Source organism: Theropithecus gelada, chromosome 13 (genome assembly GCF_003255815.1).
Source record: "Theropithecus gelada isolate Dixy chromosome 13, Tgel_1.0, whole genome shotgun sequence".
Lineage (NCBI taxonomy): Eukaryota > Metazoa > Chordata > Mammalia > Primates > Cercopithecidae > Theropithecus > Theropithecus gelada.
In genome coordinates this window covers 95,234,182-95,254,686 of record NC_037681.1, presented here as the reverse complement: position 1 = coordinate 95,254,686, position 20,505 = coordinate 95,234,182, and the positions used below count along the sequence as shown (strand labels likewise).

General features: G+C 42.5%; 1 protein-coding gene across 2 annotated transcripts in view; it reads left to right on the top strand.

Moving 5' to 3' along the window:
- The window catches only part of M1AP (meiosis 1 associated protein), a 95,885-nt gene that overhangs the window by 65,481 nt on the left and 9,899 nt on the right, over nucleotides 1-20,505 (top strand). For both annotated transcript variants that reach the window (XM_025354311.1, XM_025354312.1), the window contains 3 exons: nucleotides 6,192-6,365; nucleotides 11,454-11,616; nucleotides 12,502-12,643. In XM_025354311.1, the coding sequence (XP_025210096.1) occupies nucleotides 6,192-6,365; nucleotides 11,454-11,616; nucleotides 12,502-12,643 (479 nt within the window). The remainder of the gene's footprint in view (nucleotides 1-6,191; nucleotides 6,366-11,453; nucleotides 11,617-12,501; nucleotides 12,644-20,505) is intronic.

Here is a 20,505-nt window from a genome sequence, read left to right as displayed (position 1 = left end):
TATATGCACGTATGTGTGTTAAAGTCTCCTATTTTAAACACACTTTAATTTTATAACCCTATTTTAAGCTTTCTTCTGAGAGGGTCTACTTCAGGTATCACCTAATCTTCAATCATTTGGCTTTCTTAGTTTTTTCCCATTGTGGCCACAGGAGGGCAGGATAAGTCCAAAAACAATGTGAATGCTGGCTGCAGCTTGGGCTGCAGTGAACCAGGCCTTCCTCACTGCTTTAACTATCCAAACACAAAGGGCTACCGTTTCACTCCTGTAACCTTTCCATTTCATAACATTGGTGTGACCTGTTCATCTAGTGCACGGATGCCCTGCTCCCCTGCCAGCAAGGGAGCTATTTTTCAAAATCTGAGAAGTCTCCTCCCTGATCCCCAGATTTAGCACATTTAGTTGTATTTGTGAGGAACACAATACGTACTAGTTGTTGGTGTTCTATGTATGGTAGTTGGGAGTAGAAAGCAGTGACCAAGGGGGAAAAAAGCATTGAAAAAGGAAAACATATGGCCGGGCGCGGTGGCTCACGCCTGTAATCCCAGCACTTTGGGAGGCCGAGACGGGTGGATCACGAGGTCAGGAGATCGAGACCATCCTGGCTAACACGGTGAAACCCTGTCTCTACTAAAAATACAAAACAATTAGCCGGGTGTGGTGGCGGGCACCTGTAGTCCTAGCTACTCGCAAGGCTGAGGCAGGAGAATGGTGTGAACCTGGGAGGCAGAGCTTGCAGTGAGCCAAGATTGCACCACTGCACTCCAGCCTGGGGAACAGAGCGAGACTCCATCTCAAAAAAGAAAAAAAAAAAGGAAAACATACTATTATCATATAAGAGTTCATCATTTTGTGGATGAGAGAAAAGGAAGAAAATTATATTTGTTGGACCTACTAGATGCCATTTATAGATAATCATCTCGCTTTTTAGTGCTTTATTAAGAAATAGGTTGTACTATTCCACTGTGCCCAAAATCACATAGCTAACAACTTTTTTTTTTTTTTTGGAGATGGAGTTTCACTCTTGTTGCCCAGGTTAGAGTGCAATGGCGCGATCTCAGCTCACCACAACCTCCACCTCCCAGGTTCAAGCGATTCTCCTGCCTCAGCCTCCCAAGTAGCTGGGATTACAGGCATGCACCACCACACCTGGCTAATTTTTTGTATTTTTAGTAGAGACGGGGTTTCTCCACATTGGTCAGGCTGGTCTTGAACTCCCAACCTTAGGTGATCTGGCCGCCTTGGCCTCCCAAAGTGCTGGGATTACAGGCATGAGCCACCGTGCCTGGCTGCTAACAACTTTTAAGCCTCACGTCAAACCCTGATCTTTCCATCAAGCCTTTCATAAACTCGGGAAAAGAAGAAAATCTTTTAAAAAAAAAATCAGCAATGTGATTAATATTGCCCAAATGAAGCCCACAGATACCCAGGGATGGCAATTAAAGCTAGATAAGGGAGGATATAGTTAAGCATAACTTCTTGGACAAAGAGTTGAGTTCTGGAAGAGCTGCAGGCCATGGGCTGACAGTAATGAAAGCACTAAGGAAGGAAGGAAGTCATGTGGCAAAGAGACTAACTTAGACGAAGCTCAAGAGTTATAGGAAAAAGTAATGAGAGCTGAGGAGGAGGGAGCCACTGTTCAACTCAGGCATTTGCTAAGCTTCAGCTCTATGCAAGGCACTGATAGGGAGGATAAAAGTGAAAAGAAACAATTTCTACCTTTTAATTCACATTTAGATGGGAGAGATCAAAGGTATTCCCAAATAACAATAGTACCAAGGTAAAGTGTAATATGAACTATATTACAAATGTAAACCAAAAGCTGTGGGGCTACAATAATGGAGGGAATACAATAATGGCAGACTTCATGAAGGAGGTGACATTTGAACTTAGGCTTCAAGGATGCCAATATCTCAACAGGTAGTGATGAGGAGGAAATAGTCTGAGCCATCACAGAGGAAGGAAAGAGTAGGGTACTTGTGGAATAATGAGTAGTACCAAGTGATACAGGATGAGTGAGTGACAACAAGAAGGCAGTGTGTGCTCTTGAGCAAAGGAGGGATCTGATGAAACGATGTTTCAGAAAAAGTAACTGGTAGTAGTAATAATAAGTAATGGAAGGAAAGAAATGGAGTTTGCTAGGACAGTTAAGCTACTGCCATAATCCAGGCACAAGGAAATGAATGCCTAGACCAGTGACAAAGAAAATGAAAAATAAGTTTAGCCTCTAAAACATTCTGGTTTACACGTAAGTCTCTAGTTTAGATAATGTAAGTCTGTCCCCAAGAGAGTGTTCACTCCCTTCTGAAACTGCAGAACTGAAAACTCAAACCTGAGACACAGCACCTCTATGGAGATTATATGAGAACTTTTTCAAGAAAGCAGTTCTGCTCCATGGCTCTTCCAAGAACATGTAGGTTAAGAACTTAGAAAGGAATGTCAGAACATTAATGGGTGACAGCAGGGAAGACTGCTGCCTAGCTGGCTGCCAGGAGGACCTAACCACATGACATTTTCCTTCATAGAGAGGCTGTGCTTTAAGCCTGGCTGTTTAGCTCTGCAGGATCAGAAAGTTAATTTTGCCAGCACTCTTTTAAAGACACACACCTTCCTAGGCTCAAGACTAAAGGATAAGCCAGAATGTTTTAGAGGGAGAAGCATAACCATAATCACAAAAAAGAGCAGAGACTTGAAAAACACATCTCTGCCACTGGGACACATCACTGAGTCCGCATGCCTTCTCTGAGCTGCACTCAGGTGGGCATTGCCAGCATGCATCCCTGTTGTTCCCGTTCTCTGTGTTTTTGGCCAACCCTCTCCTCTTCCAACAGATGCATTCATTCTTTAGATATGCCAATATAGGCCGGGCAGGGTGGCTCACACCTGCAATCCTAGCATTTTGGGAGGTTGACGCAGATGGATTTCTTGAGCTCAGGAGTTTGAGACCACCCTGAGCAACACGGTAAAACCCCATCTCTACAAAAAATACAAAAATTAGCCCATTGTGGTGGCTCACACCTGTATTCCCAGCTACTTGGGATGCTGAGGCAGGAGAATCACTTGAGCCCAAGAGGTGGAGGTTGCAGAGAGCTGAGATCACACCACTACACTTCAACATGGGTGACAGAGTGAGACCCTATCTCAAAAAAAAAAAAAATATATATATATATATATATATATATACACACACACACACATATGCCCTTAACATCAAAAGTCAAATAAGGCTACAGTCAAATCTTGCCCTGGACAATAAGCCATTCTCCCTTCTTAGGGTAACTTTTTCATTGGCCTCACCATTCTGGTTGATTTTATAGTTTAACTCTCTGAGGAAACCTTTATTTTCCTTACTTCCAGATTCTTGATGGGAGATGGCTTTGCATTGTTCCCTCACATTGTCTGTGGTAGGAGTGTCTAATCATCCACCCTTTCCCTGGGGGGAAGAAAAGAAACACTTCTTTTCCCCAAAATTCTGTCATTTCAACTCTAAGCAATTTTATCTTCTCTACTTTCTTAGCTCCTTTGCTCAATTCTGGTTTTGTTTTTGTTTTTTTTGTTGTTTTGTTTTGTTTTTGTTTTTGTTTTTGCAACTGAAACAATGTCTCACTATGTTGCCCAGGTGGGTCTTGAACTTTTGGGCTCAAGCTATCCTCCTGCCTCAGACTTCTAAGTAGCTGGGACTACAGGCATGAGCCACCACGCCTGGTGTTGATTGCATTGCTTTAGTAGCTGCCACTTTATGCTTTAAGAACTGTTTTGCCTCACTGAGGAGAAGCTGCTCAGTCATTTTCATACTTGTTACTCAAATCAAAGCACAGGCTTCAGGCTTAGAAAAATTAAATTACTTCTTGTTTTGCTTGTGACAAAATAAAATTCACATTATTTTTTAAAAAGACATTTCTCTTTACTTACAAGGAGTTTTTTTTTTGACAATGACTTTATATATATCACAGTAGTACCCTAAAACATAATGAGGCAGATGAGAATTTGGGGAAAAATGGTCAAGATTCATGTTGCTTTATAAACTCTTTAAGGGCACAGAGTGTCAGTTATATCTGATGGAATGAATGAAATAACTAACTAGTTAACTAATGAATCCTCATAACTATTCATGGAAGATGGCAGAGTTTTCATCATTCTGGCCATAGAGAAATGCATTTCATGCCCCTTTTCAGCTGCAGGATAAGTTGTTAAATATGACATGAAGTCATTTTTCACCACAGTTCCCCTGTGTTGGAAGAAGTATGTTGGACTGAAGCCCCTTTGTTCCCTGTGGAAAGTCTGCCACCTCTGCAAACTTGTCCTCAGGAATGTCGTTCTAGAAATAATCCAGCCTTCTCCCTGGGGTCTATGAGTCATACACAGAAGCTAATTCATTGGAGCAACTGGCTTTTCTTAGGCCCTTTGTAAAAGAATTTCAGAGATCCCTCCTGATGAAGCAAGGAAAGTAGGGTTCCCCCTCAGCTCCTTTCTAGCTCTTCCCTTATTTGCTCTGTGCTTCTTCCACCACCTCATATTTGGCTTTCACTGATGACCTTTACCTGCAGACCCAGACCCCAGTTCCTTAGCTAGTGTTGCCTGAAGCTGGAATTACACCGGCAAAGCCTCATTACTCCTCCTACCCAGCTCCATTCATTCAGATTTGGAATTAAATCACACTCCACTAGACCCTCCCCATCCTCTTTGCTATTAACCACACGTGTGAGATACAGTATGCCAATGACTGATGCTCCGGGCTTGGTTTTCTACTATAAGGGGATGCCCAAAAATTCATCTTTTTTTCTTTTAGTTTTTTTAAATTCGTTTTTTATAACAAGTAGTAACAGAACACATTTTCACTGTAAAACAACAACATGAAGCTTAAGTCCCCTTTGTTAAACTATTTAATTTGCATTGCTGTATAATTTTTGGTTGTTTTTATATTCTAGAATATTTTGGGGTTGTTTGCTTTCACAGTGAATTTCTTTCTCCTTTGTTTTATTTTTTATTTATTTTATTTATTATTATTATTTCTTTTCTTTTGAGATGGAGTCGCCCAGGCTGGAGTGCAGTGGCCCGATCTTAGTTCACTGTAGCCTCTGCCTCCCAGGTTCAAGCAATTCTTGTGTCTCAGCCTTTCACATAGCTGGGATTACAGGCGCCCACCACCACACCTGGCTAATTTTTGTATTTTTAGTGGAGATGGGATTTCACCATGTTGGCCAGGCTGGTCTCGAACTCCTGAGTTCAAGTGATCTGCCGCCTCGGCCTCCCAAAGTGCTGGGATTACAGGTGTGAGCCACCATGACTGACCTAGGATTTTTTTTTAACACAAGAAATGCACGATGCCAATAAAATTAAAACAGTATAGAAGTATGAATAGTAAAAAGGGAAAGTATCTCAGAACCCTGCCCTATTTCTACTTCCTGTCCACTGTTAACAGTTTGATGATAGCCTTCCAGAGCTTTGTAAAATGCATTTACGTATATGTATATTTATATGTAGATAGTTTTATTTTTATATAAATGGGATCATGGTATATCTGTTCTACAACTTCCTTTATTTACTTACTATCTCCTAGTTTTTCATGTCAGTACATTTAGCTTTGTTAACAAACGCATAATACTACATAGTTTCAGTGTGTATAATTTAAATATTTCCCTATTGAGGGGATTTGAGTTGCTTCCTATTTGGGGTTTTGATTGTTATTACAGCAATGCTATACCAAACATCTTTGCATATGTCTCTTTGTGTACTGCTCAAGAATGTCTCTAGGCTAGATGTCTAGAGGTACAGTCAATGGATCAAAAAATGGATATGGAAGCTGGGCCAGTGACAAGTGCCTATAATCCCAGCTAATCCCAGCTACTTGGGAGGCTGAGACAAGAAGATTGCTTTGAGGCCAAGAGTTAGAGACCAGCCTGAGCAACATAGTGAGACCTCATCTCTAAAAAATAGTTTTTAAAAAAATTAGTCCTGGTGGTGAGTGCTTGTAGTCCCAGTTACTCAGGAGGCTGAGGCAGGAGGATTGCTAGAGCTCAGGCATTTGGAGGCTGCAGTGAGCAATGACTGCGGGTGTGAACAGCCACTGTCCTCTAGCCTGGGTGACATAATGAGACCCCGTTAAAAAAGAAAAGATGGATGTATTTAAAATTTTATATTACTCAAAATTTACAATCTAAGCGAACACTTTATTTCCCTTTCTTTTGCAGAGAGTTCTATTCTGGGAACTGACATTGACCTTCAGACTATAGACAATGATATTGTCAGCATGGAGATTTTCTTCAAAGCCTGGCTACATAACGGTGGAACAGACCAAGAACAAATCCATCTTCTTTTTTCTTCACAGTGTTTCAGCAACACTTCCAGACCCAGAGATAATCCAAGTACATAACCCCCAAAAGATATTTAGGCTATGATTATTCTTATCTGGGATCAGGACTCTAGATTGGTGAGTCAGTGGAATAAAGCATTGTTGAGGTTTGGGGACTGGAAGAGGATTGGATGAGGCTGTCCAGTATAAGCATGAGGAATAAGAAGAGAAGTTCTAAGAAGCAATCACAGTTAGAAAGCTGAACCTAATTAAGCCCAACCAGCAAGGGCCAGTTAGTTTAGGGGCAAAGTCTGAGATACCTCAATGACAGAGAATTGGCTAGACTACGTAAGAACACAGTGGATCACATTTCTCAATATTCTTATGTTTAATGTGGTAAATATATTTGACATTATAATTTGGAGCATGCTGCTACCTCAGCAATATCAATATGGCCTGTGGCAAGAGGAAGAGAACCAAGGTTAAATAAAGATCTTCTCACTAGGGAGGCAGCAAATGGGGGAAAACTAAAGAACCTACAGAGATACGCCCCAGGGAGGACAACCAGTGCTCAAGACCATGTTCACAAAGTAGTTCAGGCAATTACTGCAACCAAGAAATCAATCCAGTATTCTGGGCATGCCAGAAGGATCCTGGATAATAGATACTGTTCTGCCTGGCAATTATACTTCATTTCAGGTCCCACTAGATGGCAGGAATAAGGCCATTTCCATTCTCCCATCTCCTCAGAAGGCTGGCTCAGGCAGGACCTGGGGCGGCTGGGCCTGCAGATGGATGGGCCCATCTATCAGTCTAATGAGCCACACTGAGGTTGGGAAAGCTGAGTCCTCAGGGACCAGCTCCAAAGAGAAATGACCAAAGTATATCTTCTTTAGGGCTGGGAGTTGTACCTGTCTTTCTCACTGAACAGAATACTGGTAATGGCTACAGAGATCATTGAGGGTTGAAGAATGGATTGAACATGATGTTTACCAAAGCCCTTCTCCTAAGCTTTGACACGATTCACTAGGGTTACTGCCGCCTCTGAGAGCTGTTTCTTGGCCATTGGCAGTCTATTTGAGTTTTTATATATGTTCCTTTTCTTCAGCTATTATAAAACTCTTTATGACCATTGTTTCTTTAGGACAGGGAAGGGCTTTTTGGAGGTGTTACTACACAGGATTAAGGTTTCCCAAGACCCTCTGTCTAAGAATGGCCGTCAAGTCTTTTCCTCTCTCCCCTATTTCAACCTAGTGCCCAGGATGCCTTTGCCAACTTAACTTGATATTAATCTGTCTTTTCTTTGTGTAAAATATTCTTCCCAGAACCTCCTTTCCACCCCTTTTGTCCAAGGCTGATAGTACCAATTTCTCCCTGTCCTATCCTCTGGAATTCACTTATCTGTTTTCCCTATTTAAGGCAGCCAGCACCTTTATACAGAAGCTAGTGTATAGCTAACATTACTAAGCCCTTCCTCTGTGCCAAGCACTAAATTAACTTCATTTCTTGCATTATCCCATTTTATCTTCACATAACACTATGAGGCAGGTACTGTTACCATATGTCATTGAATCTAAGATGCTATAATTGTAAGATACACCACTATTTTATGTACCAGTAAGAAAGAAAACAGGCTAGGTGCAGTGGCTCACTCCTATAATGCCAGCATTCTGGGAGGCAAAGGTGGGAGGATCCGTTGAAGCCAGGAATTAATGACAGCCTGTGCAACATAGATCTGTCTCTACAAAAAATAAAAATAAAAAATTAGCCAGACACGGTGGCATGCACCTATAGTCTCAGCTACTCAGGAGGCTGAGCCAAGAGGATCACTTGCACCTAGGAGTTCAAGGTTGCAGTGAGCCGTGATGGAGCCTCTGCACTTCAGCCTGGGTAACAGAGTGAGACCCTGTCTCTAAAAAAATTTTCCTAATGATAAAGTTTTCTTAAAAAAAAAGAAAGAAGACATTGCCCATTAAACATTACACAGCTCTTTCTTGTCACTTAGAAGTAGTATTTTACCTGCATTGAGAGAGCTCTTTTAGATTAGAGTAGTAAGTAAGGACTTAGAGTGCCTACCTGGCCAATGGCAATTGTAAGACACAGATAGAGATGAAAAAAAATATGTCTTAGAATCAATTAAATACAATATTACCCCCATTTTACATATGAGAAAACTGAGACTTAGAGAAATTAAACATACTTTCCCAGGGCTGCACAGAAAATTAGTAGCAGAGCTAAGATTTGAAGTCAGGCAACAGGGCCTACTCTTAAACCTTAGGATCAGAAATCTATATTTTGTACACTTGACACTCTCAGCCCAGACAATGTCAATAAACCCAGGTCTGTCTTCCTCCAGAACCTGGGCTTTTATATACTATATTAACCTGCCTCGTGCTAAGCAATTCTGAACAAAGGGGCTAGAGATTCACTTCTTTCATTAGGAGGGCTGGGACCCTCAGAGGTCAAGAACTCCTGTAACCAGCCTTTCTTCCACTATCACATGGCATTTGCCCATGGTGCTAATTGGAATTTCTCTGGCTTCCCCTCTCTCTTTCCAAAGCTTTCAGCACCAGGGTCAGAGCCAGAATATTTATCTCCATCTATAATCATTTTTTCAGAAATTTGTAGGTCTGCGGGATGCAGAGTGGAACTTAGATCCAGACTGCAGTCAGCTTTTCTGCTGGGGAGGTCTTCACTGGAATCCAGATGTTCAGGCACAGCTGGAATGAGGTCTGGGGAAATTAGGCGTCTTCTAGGGTGGATGTGAGATTTTAAACAACCACAATAAAGATTATGCTGTCACTATTATTTTAAAAATTTATGTATTGCCACACATGTAGATTTCTGGACTATGGCTCACTACAAAAACTGAAAGAAAACAAAAACCCCAAGTTTTCCTCCTCTAGACTCTTTGGGTTGTGTGTCTCAGATGTTCACTCTGACTCCTTCTTACAAGGTTCTCTATCTGATGCCACCTGCTTCTTTGACTGCCTAGGGCCCTTCACCCCATCTCTAGGTTCTTCCCTTAGAAAGGCCTTCCTCTGACAGAGCACACGGTGAGCCACACATGGGTTTCTTTTCTTGTTCTTAGGTACCGTGTCTGCCACATCTGCATCTGGGCTCTGGGTAGGAGAAGCACACCTGCTTCTAAATTCAAACCCTGCTAAAACAGCTTTCCCAGCTTTGGGACACTCTGCTGAGACCACAGTTTGGGTAGTTCGTAATCCAGGCTGCAATAAGAATCACATGGGGAACTTATAAAAAAAATACCAGTGTCTCAGGGCGGGGAACATCATACACTGGGGCCTGCCATTGGGTGGGGGGTTGGGGGAGGGATAGCATTAGGAGAAATACCTAATGTAAATGATGAGTTAATGGGTGCAGAAAACCAACATGACGTGTATACATATGTAACAAACCTGCACGTTTTGTACATGTACCCTAGAACTTAAAGTATAAAAAAAAAATACCAGTGTCTGGGCTTCACCCCCAGAGACCCTGATTCAGTTGGTCTGGGGTAGGGCCCAGACATCAGTATCTTTTTCAGGTTTCCTAGATCAGGGGTCCCTAACCCCTGTGGCCTGTTAGGAACTGGATCAGCAGGAGGTGAGCAACAGGTGAACGAGCATTACCATCTGAGCTCTGCGTCCTGTCAGATCAGCTGCGTCATTAGATTCTCACAGGATCCCAAACCTTATTGTGAACTACACATGCAAGGGATCTAGGTTGTGCACTCCTTATGAGAATCTAATGCCTGCTGATCTGAGGTGGAACAGTACCATCCCCCACCACCCCGTGGAAAAACCAGTCTTTTATGAAACCAGTCACTAATGGCAAAATGATTGAGGATTGCTGCCCTAGATGATTCTTACTGCAACCAGAATTGAAAACTTCAGCCCGATGAACACAGCTGTCCAGTCCTAAAGCCTCAGGACTGGAAATGGAGAAGTCAGGCACAGAGGAAATGAGAGGAAGCTGGAGTCCTGTCCAGTCCTAAAGCCTCAGGACTGGAAATGGAGAAGTCAGGCACAGAGGAAATGAGAGGAAGCTGGAGTCCTAGGCAAAGTCCCTCCTACTGACTTCCTGTGCTCTGGGACATGTCAGGCTGAAGGCCGTCTCACCCAGAATTAGTGTCTTATTAACAATGTCTAATGTGATAAGACCTAATGTCTAGGTCTTATTCACGGGGCCCAGGAAGGCCAGCTGGATCTGACATCTGTTCTGCCATTCTATTTTTTTCTATGTTGTTTTTTTACCTCATGTTGCAGTTAGTACAGTCATTTCACAAGTCACATCAACTACCAGCCTTCTCAGAAATACTTAACATTCGTATATTCACAAGTTTGTTATCAGTATTCAAACCAGGTATATGTTTTATTGAAGAACTTTGTAATATCAAGGATTCAAGCTTGTGCAACAGATCATCATACACTATGGCATATGCACTTCCCTACTGGAGCAGAAGCTTAATACAGAAGAGTACAATACCGAGATGAGTAACTCCTACCTAGCCTAAGCACTCCTCAGAATTGTCTGATGCCACTGTGATGCTCCAAGGCCCAGAAGGTCCTAAATTCATGTTTCCTTGGGGGAATTAAAAAATAAGCTATTTCAGGAACTTATTCCTTTCCCCCCACCCGGAATGTCCCTGAATGAGCCCACAGAGAAACAGTAGCAGTCATCTGACTGCCTGACTTCTGCTTTCCTGCTCTTCCTTCATCTGACCTGCACTGTTGCCAAAGCTTAGCCACAAGGAAGCAGCAGAAGCAAGATTTCCTTCTGTGATTGCCAAAGGGCCTCTGCATATTTTGGCATTAGCTACCTCCTCCACAGAGGATGCATGTTCCTCAGACTGGATCACAAGCCAGATGTCTCACTATGAGACAACTCCTCAGCCAGCTCAGAAGTAAAACAAGTAAAAATCATGTCAGACCCTTGAAAATAAGTTAACTCTTGTGTAGAGCGATAGAGATACTTATAGGTTCCAGACCGGCTTTCCCTTCCCAAACCAGTCAGACTTTCCTCTTTCCACTCTCCTGCCTACTCCTATCCCTTGCTTGCCTGGTAGAGATGGAATGGATAGCAGATGTTGTCTCTTAATGGCATAGCCTAAGGTAACTTATTACTCACAATCCTTCCTCCAATGCTGCTTTTATTGTAGTGTGTCTGAAATGTGATCTCCAAGAGCGACTGCTCAGCCCATCCCTACTCCCTGGCACAGCTGACGGCTCCTTGAGAATGGATGACCCCAAAGGAGACTTCATCACACTCTATCAGATGGCTTCCCAGTCATCGACCTCTCATTACGAGCTCCGAGTGATCAAGTATGGTCCAAGGGAACCTCCCCAATCCATGCAAATGCTATTCTTAGTGGTTCTGTGACTAGGAGGTCCAGAGATAGATGGTATCTCTTAAGTGTCAGGCAGGCAAGAGTCAGTTCCAAAGTAGCAGTTACAGCTACGGCATGAGGAAGCAAAGACAGGCTACTCAGCCTGGGGAGGCTAAATGTGCAGATGGTGGGAGAAGCGCTACAGTAGAACATGCTGAGGTCTGCATGAGGATTGTTTTTCTTTTGACTCATTAGAAAGGTGTTTATCCATTCAGTAAATGTTTACTGAATAACTACTTTGTTTAAGCATCAGGACAGAGATCCAACCTTCAAGGAGTAAGTGCTACATAGGATCTACCCCTGCCCCCTCCCATTTCTCTAACTACTAGAATTCCTTCTTCCAGGAGAACCAATTGTAGAAGAGAATTAGCAGGCCAGGCATGGTGGCTCATGCCTGTAATCCCAGCCACTCTGGGAAGCTGAGGCAGGAGGATCGTTTGAGCCTAAGAGTTCAAGGCTGCAGTGAGTTATAATCGGACCACTGCACTCCAGCTTGGGTAACAGAGCAAGCCCTTATCTTGAAGAAAAAAAAAAAAAAAAAAAAGCACACACACACACAATGAATTAGCAATGATGGCAGAGTCCACTTCAACTCTTCCCAGTTGCTACCACTGTGCCCATGCAAAGGTTCCTGAACTTTGACGATCTTCTGTGTGCTAGATACTATGCTAGATGCTGGCCATACAAAGATGGATAGTTCACAGACACTAATTTAAAAGCTTTCACAGTAGCATCTTAGAGTTAAGCTGAATTGAAGTGGATCTAGGTAGAGGTTCCAGATATCACTAAGGAGTCTTTCACTGTAATTATCTCTTCCTAGGGCTTTAAAATCTAGTGGGCTCTGTGAGTCATTGACATATGGACTCCCATTCATCCTCAGACCTACAAGCTGTTGGCAGCTGGACTGGGATGAGCTAGAGACAAATCAGCAACATTTCCATGCTTTGTGTCACAGCCTGCTGGTGAGTACCCATGTCCCCAGGTGAAAAAGAAGAATCATTTTTAAAGTACCAACCACAGAAAAGCAGCTAACTAACTCTGCCCAATCCTAAATCTGCCTCAACCCTCAAGAGGACAGAAAAAACTGGATATACTCTGAAATTTTGAGTAAATATGACTTGCCTTTTGTTGGTTTCATGCTATAGAGAATAATTCCTGAATTCAGTTATACAACACTAAACTTGAAAATTCCCTATTTGTAAGCTTAACATTTAAATGGCAACAGGGAATTTTCCATAAGTACCTGTATTTTAAAACCTACTTCCTTCCTAACACTGTGATAGACATTATGGTTCATTTAAATGAAGAGCACTTAGTCTGTGCCAGACATTGTGTCAAGCCCTAGATATGTATTCTGTAGTGACCTAAAAGACATTAACTATGACCTCAAGAAACCCACTCTCCAATGGAAGAAACAGAAATGTATATATTCTTAATTATGAGAAGTTTATAAAGGAAAAGAAGAGGCTGCTATAAGAAAGCCTGTCTATAAAAGTGACATTTAAACTAAGACCTACAAGATAAGTGAGAATTAACCAGGTGAAGGGTGGCAGGAAGAGCATTCCAGGTGTAGGGAAAGGCATATGCAAAGACTCTAAGACTGGAAAGAGCTGAGAGAAAAATCAAGAACAGAAAAGCCATTGTGACTGAAACAGGGAGGAAGGGAGAGAGTGACAAAAGGTAGGGTTAGAGAGGTGAGCAGGGGTCAAATCATGCAAAGCTTTGTAGGCCAAATTAAGGATTTGGACTTAAGGAAACAAATCATGAGAAATAACATTATCTATTTAAGTTTTTAAAATATTACTTGGGCAGAAATTTGGAAATGAACTTGCAGAAGCAAAAATGGAAACATGAAAATGAGATAGGAGGGTATTGCAGTAGTCTAGGCAAGAGACAGTGGTGATTCGGACTAGAACATTGCAAGTCAAGATGAGATGAGCAAACCAATTAGAGAAATATTTTAGAATTGTTTCTTGGCCTTTTGGCTATGACCAAGTGTAGAAATATTTCAGAAACAGGATTGTAGAACTTGTTTGAGAGATTGGATATAGGGAGTGAGAAACAGGAAGTATCAAATAACTGCCCAGTTTTGACTTGAACTAGATGGATGTCATTCCCTGAAATGGAAAAAATAAAAGCAGTCACATGAAACTAACACAACACTTAGCAAAATTAAAACAACTGCAAATAGAATGCAAAGACAGATATAGAATGAAGGTTTGACCTAGTAGGATGATTAGGACAGCACAGCAATGCATCTCTTTCACTATCAGAAGCAGACTTCTTTTTTTCCTGTTTCAAAGCCCACACTCCCCTTTAGGTCCACCCACTGAGTTCCTGTTTCCTGTCTGAAGAACACCCATCTCCTGTCTTTGCAGAGCAGAGACAACGGAGCCGTTGTAACTGTTAGTGCCCGACAGCTCAGTTTACTATTTACTCCACCCAGTTCCTCAGAATCTGAGATGATACATCACTTGGGAAGAATTTCTCCCAGGTGGCTTCAATACATTCTTACAGTATTTGATATTTTAAACATACACTGACATTTTAATACACTGCTCGAGAGGGTGTAAATTTTCTGGAAAATGATACCCTTTCCTTTTGCTGGGAATGTAGCCCAAGAAAACAGTCAGGAAAGGGAGCGAAGATATGTACCAGCATGTTCATCTTAGTGTTATTTACAATGGTGAAAAATTGGAAACAACTCAAATGTCCCAAGTAGGGGAAAAGTTATAGGAACTATAACCTGGTGTGGTGACTCACGCCTGTAATCTCAGCATTTTGGGAGTCCAAGGCAGGTGGATCACTTGAAGCCAGGAGTTCAAGACCAGCCTGGCCAACATGGTGAAATCCCATCGCTACTAAAAATACAAAACGTAGCTAGGCATAGTGGCACGCCCCTGTAATCCCAGCTACTCGGGAGGCTGAGACATAAAAATCACTTGAACCCGGGAGGCGGAGGTTGCGGTGAGCCAAGAGCGCACCACTGCACTCCAGCCTGGGTGACAGAGCAAGACCCTGTCTCAAAAAATAGTTATAATAGGCCGGGCATGGTGGCTCACGCCTGTAATCCCAGCACTTTGGGAGGCCAAGGTGGGTGGATCACAAAGTCAGGCATTCGAGACCAACCTGGCCAACATAACGAAACCCCATCTCTACTAAAAATAAAACAAGATAAAAAATTAGCTGGGCGTGGTGGCAGGCACCTGTAATCCCTGCTACTTGGGAGGCTGAGGCAGGAGAATCGCTTGAACCTGGGAGGCAGAGGTTGCCGTGAGCTGAGATTGTGCCACTGCACTCCAGCCTGGGCAACAGTGTGAGACTCTGTCTCAAAAAAAAAAAAAAAAAAGTAATAATAAGGATAGGAAAAAGTATTCCCTTCCATCCTGGCTTACCTACACAAGATTAGAGTCTCCCTGCCACTAAACTCAGGGTCTGAGGATCTGTATTTATCTATCTATCTATTTATCAAATGTTTACTGACCACTGTGTGCCAAGCACTGTTGTAGGGATGAAGAAACCTCTTCTTTTTTTTTTTTTTTTGAGGGGACGGAGTCTCGCTCTGTTGCCCAGGCTGGAGTTCTGTGGCGTGATCTCGGCTCACTGCAAGCTCCGCCTCCCTGGTTCACGCCATTCTCCTGCCTCAGCCTCCCGAGTAGCTGGGACTACAGGCGCCCGCCACCACGCCCGGCTAATTTTTTGTATTTTTAGTAGAGACAGGGTTTCACCGTGTTAGCCAGGATGGTCTTGATCTCCTGACCTCAGGATCTGCCCGCCTTGGCCTCCCAAAGTGCTGGGATTACAGGCGTGAGCCACCGCGCCCAGCTGAGACCTCTTTATTAGTCTTCTGTCATGGAAAAGGACAGGGATGTAGTTGATCTGTCACTAGTAGATACCCATATTTTGGAGCATTTACTAAGTGGTAGTCACTTAACCAGGTGTTTTGCATACTTTACCTCATTTAATCCTCACAATACTCTGTGAAGTAGGGATTGTTATCCCAACTTTTGCAGATGGAGGAGGCTGAGGCCTAAAAAGACCAAGTGAGTTACCAAAGGTCACACGGCTGCCAAAGTAGTCTTGTCAGAATTTGAGGACCTAGCTCATACGTGTAATCCCAGCACTTTAGGAGGCCAAGGCAGAAGGATAACTTGTGCCCAGGAATTCAAGACTAGCCTGAGAAACAGAGTGAAACCCTGTCTCTATTAAAAATTAAGAAATTAGCCAGGAGCAGTGACTCATGCCTGTAGTCCCAGCTACTCGGGAGTCTGAGGTGGAAGGCTCGCCTGAGCGCAGGAGTTCAAGGCTGCAGTGACCCACGATTGCACCGCTGCACTCTGGGTGACAGAGGGAGACCCTGTCTGAGGGGGGAAAAAAAAGAAAGAAAATTTAAAAAGAATTTGAACATAGTTCTGTTGACTACAAAGCCCATGTTTTTAACTTATTTGCTGAACTCCCTACTCTGGATGTAGCCAGATAAATACAGACTATAACACTGAAGCTAATTCTCCCTTCGCTTACACCCTATGCTTCTGTACTTCAGCGGAGCTGAACTCACTTAAAATGGCACAGTACTCATAACAGCTGCTTACCCATCTTGTACTGCTGTTCTCTTTACTCTGTTTGGTCCACCTCCTCTAGATTAAAGATCACTCTCCTATTCTGGAAAAGAGAGAAGCAAAACAGTTTTTTTGTTTGTTTGTTTTTTGTTTTTTTGAGAGAGTTTCACTCTTGTTGCCGAGGCTGGAGTGCAATGGCGCGATCTCGGCTCACCACAACCTTCACCTCCTGGGTTCAAGCAATTCTCCTGCCTCAGCCTCCCGAGTAGCTGGGATTACAAGCATGCACCACTACACCCAGCTAATTTTGTATTTTTAGTAGAGACAGGGTTTCTCCATGTTGGTCAGGCTGGTCACGAACTCCCAACCTCAGTTGATCCGCCCACCTCAGCCTCCCAAAGTGCTGGGATTACAGGCATGAGCCACCGCGCCTGGCTGCAAAACAGTGTTTAAATGCCTCTTCCTTCTTGCTTTTCACATGACATTTTCTCCAAGCAGCAAAAATCCTGAATGGCAGTATGTTATAGAGTACAAACTTTTCACAAACTTCAGCTCATTAATTCAACACAAATATTTTTAAGTGTGACAAGATTTATTTAGGGTTTTCAGGGTACTATCTGCTATTGTTATTTCTCCCCTTTTTTGGAAAAAGGCCTCAGTTTTAATTATTTTCTTCCCAAAATAAATCACACATTTGGTTACAATTAAAAAAAAAAAAAGATTTATTTAGGGTTTTAACCTCCTAAGCCTATTTTTACAAGTTTGCCATGCTTTTTTAACTCCATCTTTGGTTTTTTATTCTTTCATATACCTTTTTCATATGTTCTTTTAAAATCTGACTTCAAGTCAGCTCCCTATTTAACTCTCTTGCTTTCTGTTTTTCATTGTGATGTTCCCCTCCAGCCAAGTTCTCGTTCTAACTTCTGCCTTTCTGTTAATAGCAGCACCGCCATTGTCTAGTCACCCAGGCTTGAAACCTCAGTCACTTTCAGCCATCTCACCCTTTACACCTACTTCATCACTAAGTCACATCAATTTTCCACTCATAACATGAGTTGTTAACTCTCCTTTACTTCCTGTTCCCACTGCTTGTCTCACCAGGACTTCTTCAGTAAACTCCTAACAGGCTTCCCTGCCTCCAATCTCTCTCTCTTCTGGTTTTCCCTGCACATTGGCACCAGCTTAATTTCCTTGAAGCATTCCCCTATCACATGTTTTTCTATGTTATCAATATTCAATCACATATTACACCTTGCCTATTCTATCCCTATAGCATCTGTTATCACTATCCTAGTTCAAGCCCTTTTAACCTTTCCTTTAATACTGCAATAATCTCTCAACTTGTCTCAATGCTTTTAGTGCTTCCCATTCCTAGTCCACTTCGCATAATGCCAACAGATTAATCTTTTGATTAGTCTATTCAGCACTGATTCTGCCACTACTCAGCTTAAAAATACTTTGTGGCTTACTATTGTTCATCCATAAAGTCCATATTCCTTAGCCTAATATTCAAGGTCCCACCTTATCTCCCATTATTCCCCTTCGTTAACCATATACTCCAATCAAATTAATATAAAAACCTTAAATTTTTCTGCCTTTGAGCCTTTGTTCATGTTGACCTTTCTCTCATTTCTGTGTGTTCAAATCCTACCCTATCCTGAAAGACCAAGCTCAAGTGGTACTTCTTGAATGAGAGCTCTCCAGTTTCTTCCACTTGTCATTAGACATTTGTATGCTGTTTCTTTTTGGAGAAAAGCATATTTCAAGTAGGTTTTTAAGTATATGATCCTATGTTTGAGATTAAAGTCAAAGATATAATTTGACTACCCAAACTCCAGATTGACATAGTGCCTTTTCTACCACTCCCCCACTTTACTAACCAATTCCTAGGCTTTGGTCAAATTTAGGCCCACAGTAGAAATTCCCCCTTTCTTACTTCTCTTTTTGGAGGAGTCACGGCAAGGCAGTTTTCTAATATGTTGTAGTAAAATATAATTTGTATTGTCCAGGAAAATCCTGGACTGTGGAATCACATGGCCTTAGGTTCCTGACAGCTTTTTTCATTTTCCAACTGTGTGAACTTAGGCAACTTGCCTACCCTCACTAAGCATTGGGGTATTTATCTATTTGTAACCCTAACAAATGTAATGGCCCCTATGTGGCTTAGTCTCTGCACAAATGGCATATATGGAAGCACTATCAGAGGCCCAAAAGTAAATTTTAAAGTGATTTGTGTATTCAAAGGACAGCAAAGAGGATCTAGTTCATAACCCACGATGACATTTCTCAAATATTCTTCCCCCACCCAATTATCTCTAACCTGAAGCTGTTCCTAGAACCTTTCACACACACAGGTATACATACACACACACACACACACACACACACACACACATACACAAAATATCTCTACCTCCTCAGTCCCTGTTCTCTCTCAATCCTCTTCCTCCCTCTCTCAGCCATATATTATAAATTGACTTAGCCTCTCTGACATAATGTAGTCCTCCTCTCTCTCAGGTCCTGTCTCCTTCTACCTATTTAAAATACTAAGAACTAAAGCTGATAAAGCTTCTTCTTTAATCAATAGAAGTAGAGTGAGAGAGGGCCGGGCACGGTGACTCACGCCTCTAATCCCAGCACTTTGGGAGGCAGAGGCAGGCAGATCAACTGAGGTTAGGAGTTCAAGACCAGCCTGGCCAACATGGTGAAACCTCATCTCTACTAAAAATATAAAAATTAGCTGGTGGTAGTGGTGCATGCCTGTAATCCCAGCTACTTGGGAGGCTGAAGCACGAGAATCACTTGAACCGAGGAGGCGGAGGTTGCAGTGAGCCGAGATCACACCATTGCACTCCAGCCTGGCAGCCTGGGTGACAGAGTGAGACTCCATCTCAAAAAAAAAAAAGAAAAAAAAAGTAGAGTAAGGGAGAAGGTGCATGACACACACATTGGTAACTATTGTCCCATCATGTATAAAATATAGACAATAAAATATACCTCATGTGGTTTTTAAGATGATTAAATATTGGGTGTGTAAACCCAGCACATGTCTAGCACATGATTTCCACACAGTGATTGGCTAGCAGTTCTACAGTTTCCATTTGTTTCTATTTTTGTAGATTCTAATTCTCTGAAGAAATTCTCCATATTTTCATCTAATTTCTTTTTTTTTTCTTTTCTTTTTTTTTTTAGACAGAGTCTTGCACTGTTGCTTAAGCTAGAGTGCAGTCATGTGATCTCGGCTCACTGCAAGCTCCACCTCCTAGGTTCACTCCTTTCTCCTTCCTCAGCCTCCTGAGTAGCTGGGACTACAGGCGCCTGCCACCACGCCCGGCTAATTTTTTGTACTTTTTGTAGAGACGGGGTTTCACCGTGTTAGCCAGGATGGTCTCAATCTCCTGACCTCATGATCCACCCACCTTGGCCTCCCAAAGTGCTGGGATTACAGGCATGAGCCACCGCGCCCGGCCCTAATTTCTTAAATATACTAATCATGGTAATTTTAAGGTTCTTGTCACCTAACCCCAATACCTGGATCACTTATGTATTTGTTTCTATTGTCTCTTTTTTCTCTTGGTGTTCAGACATGTGGCACATGTCTTTTGTCACACCTGGCAATAACATATATAAATAAATTGTAGAGACTCCAGCTGGTGTTAGCTTTCTCTAGAGAGGGCTCACCCTTCCCACACTAGGCAGATAGAGTGGTGGCTGAGCATCCTGTTTCACTAGAAACTGTGCTGAGTCAAGGCTGGGCTGCAGTTCTGCTAATGCTCAATCTATCCAGGGTTTGTTCCTGGCCCTCCCGAGTTTTCCACTGAAAGCCTGGTGTATTATGTGTATCCCCTCCCTTTGGAAGGTCCCACCTCTAATCACTGGCGCCCAAGTCTGCTCAAACATTCTACTTTTTGGAATCTTTCTCCTTAAGTGTTTTTGCCTTTTGCTCCATGCAGCCCTAATATTTGGCAAATGTGTTTGGGGGAAAATTAACTTGATTCCCATCCCTTCCCACCACCAAGGCTCCACCAAAAAATCTGCTAGTTTCTCTGTTCTCCTATACTTGCCTCCACAGGTGGAAGTCTTGGATTCTCAGCTCCTCCAGCCACCACTACCAGCATGCCCTCTGTCCCAGAATCAACATATACTCCCAGGGTATAAGCAGCTGCAATAATTCCCTCATCTCTGTGGACTCTTCCTTCTCTAGAGACTTAGCTACCTCTAGATCTCATTGCCTCAGCAACTCCTTAATGCCTTCCAACAAATTA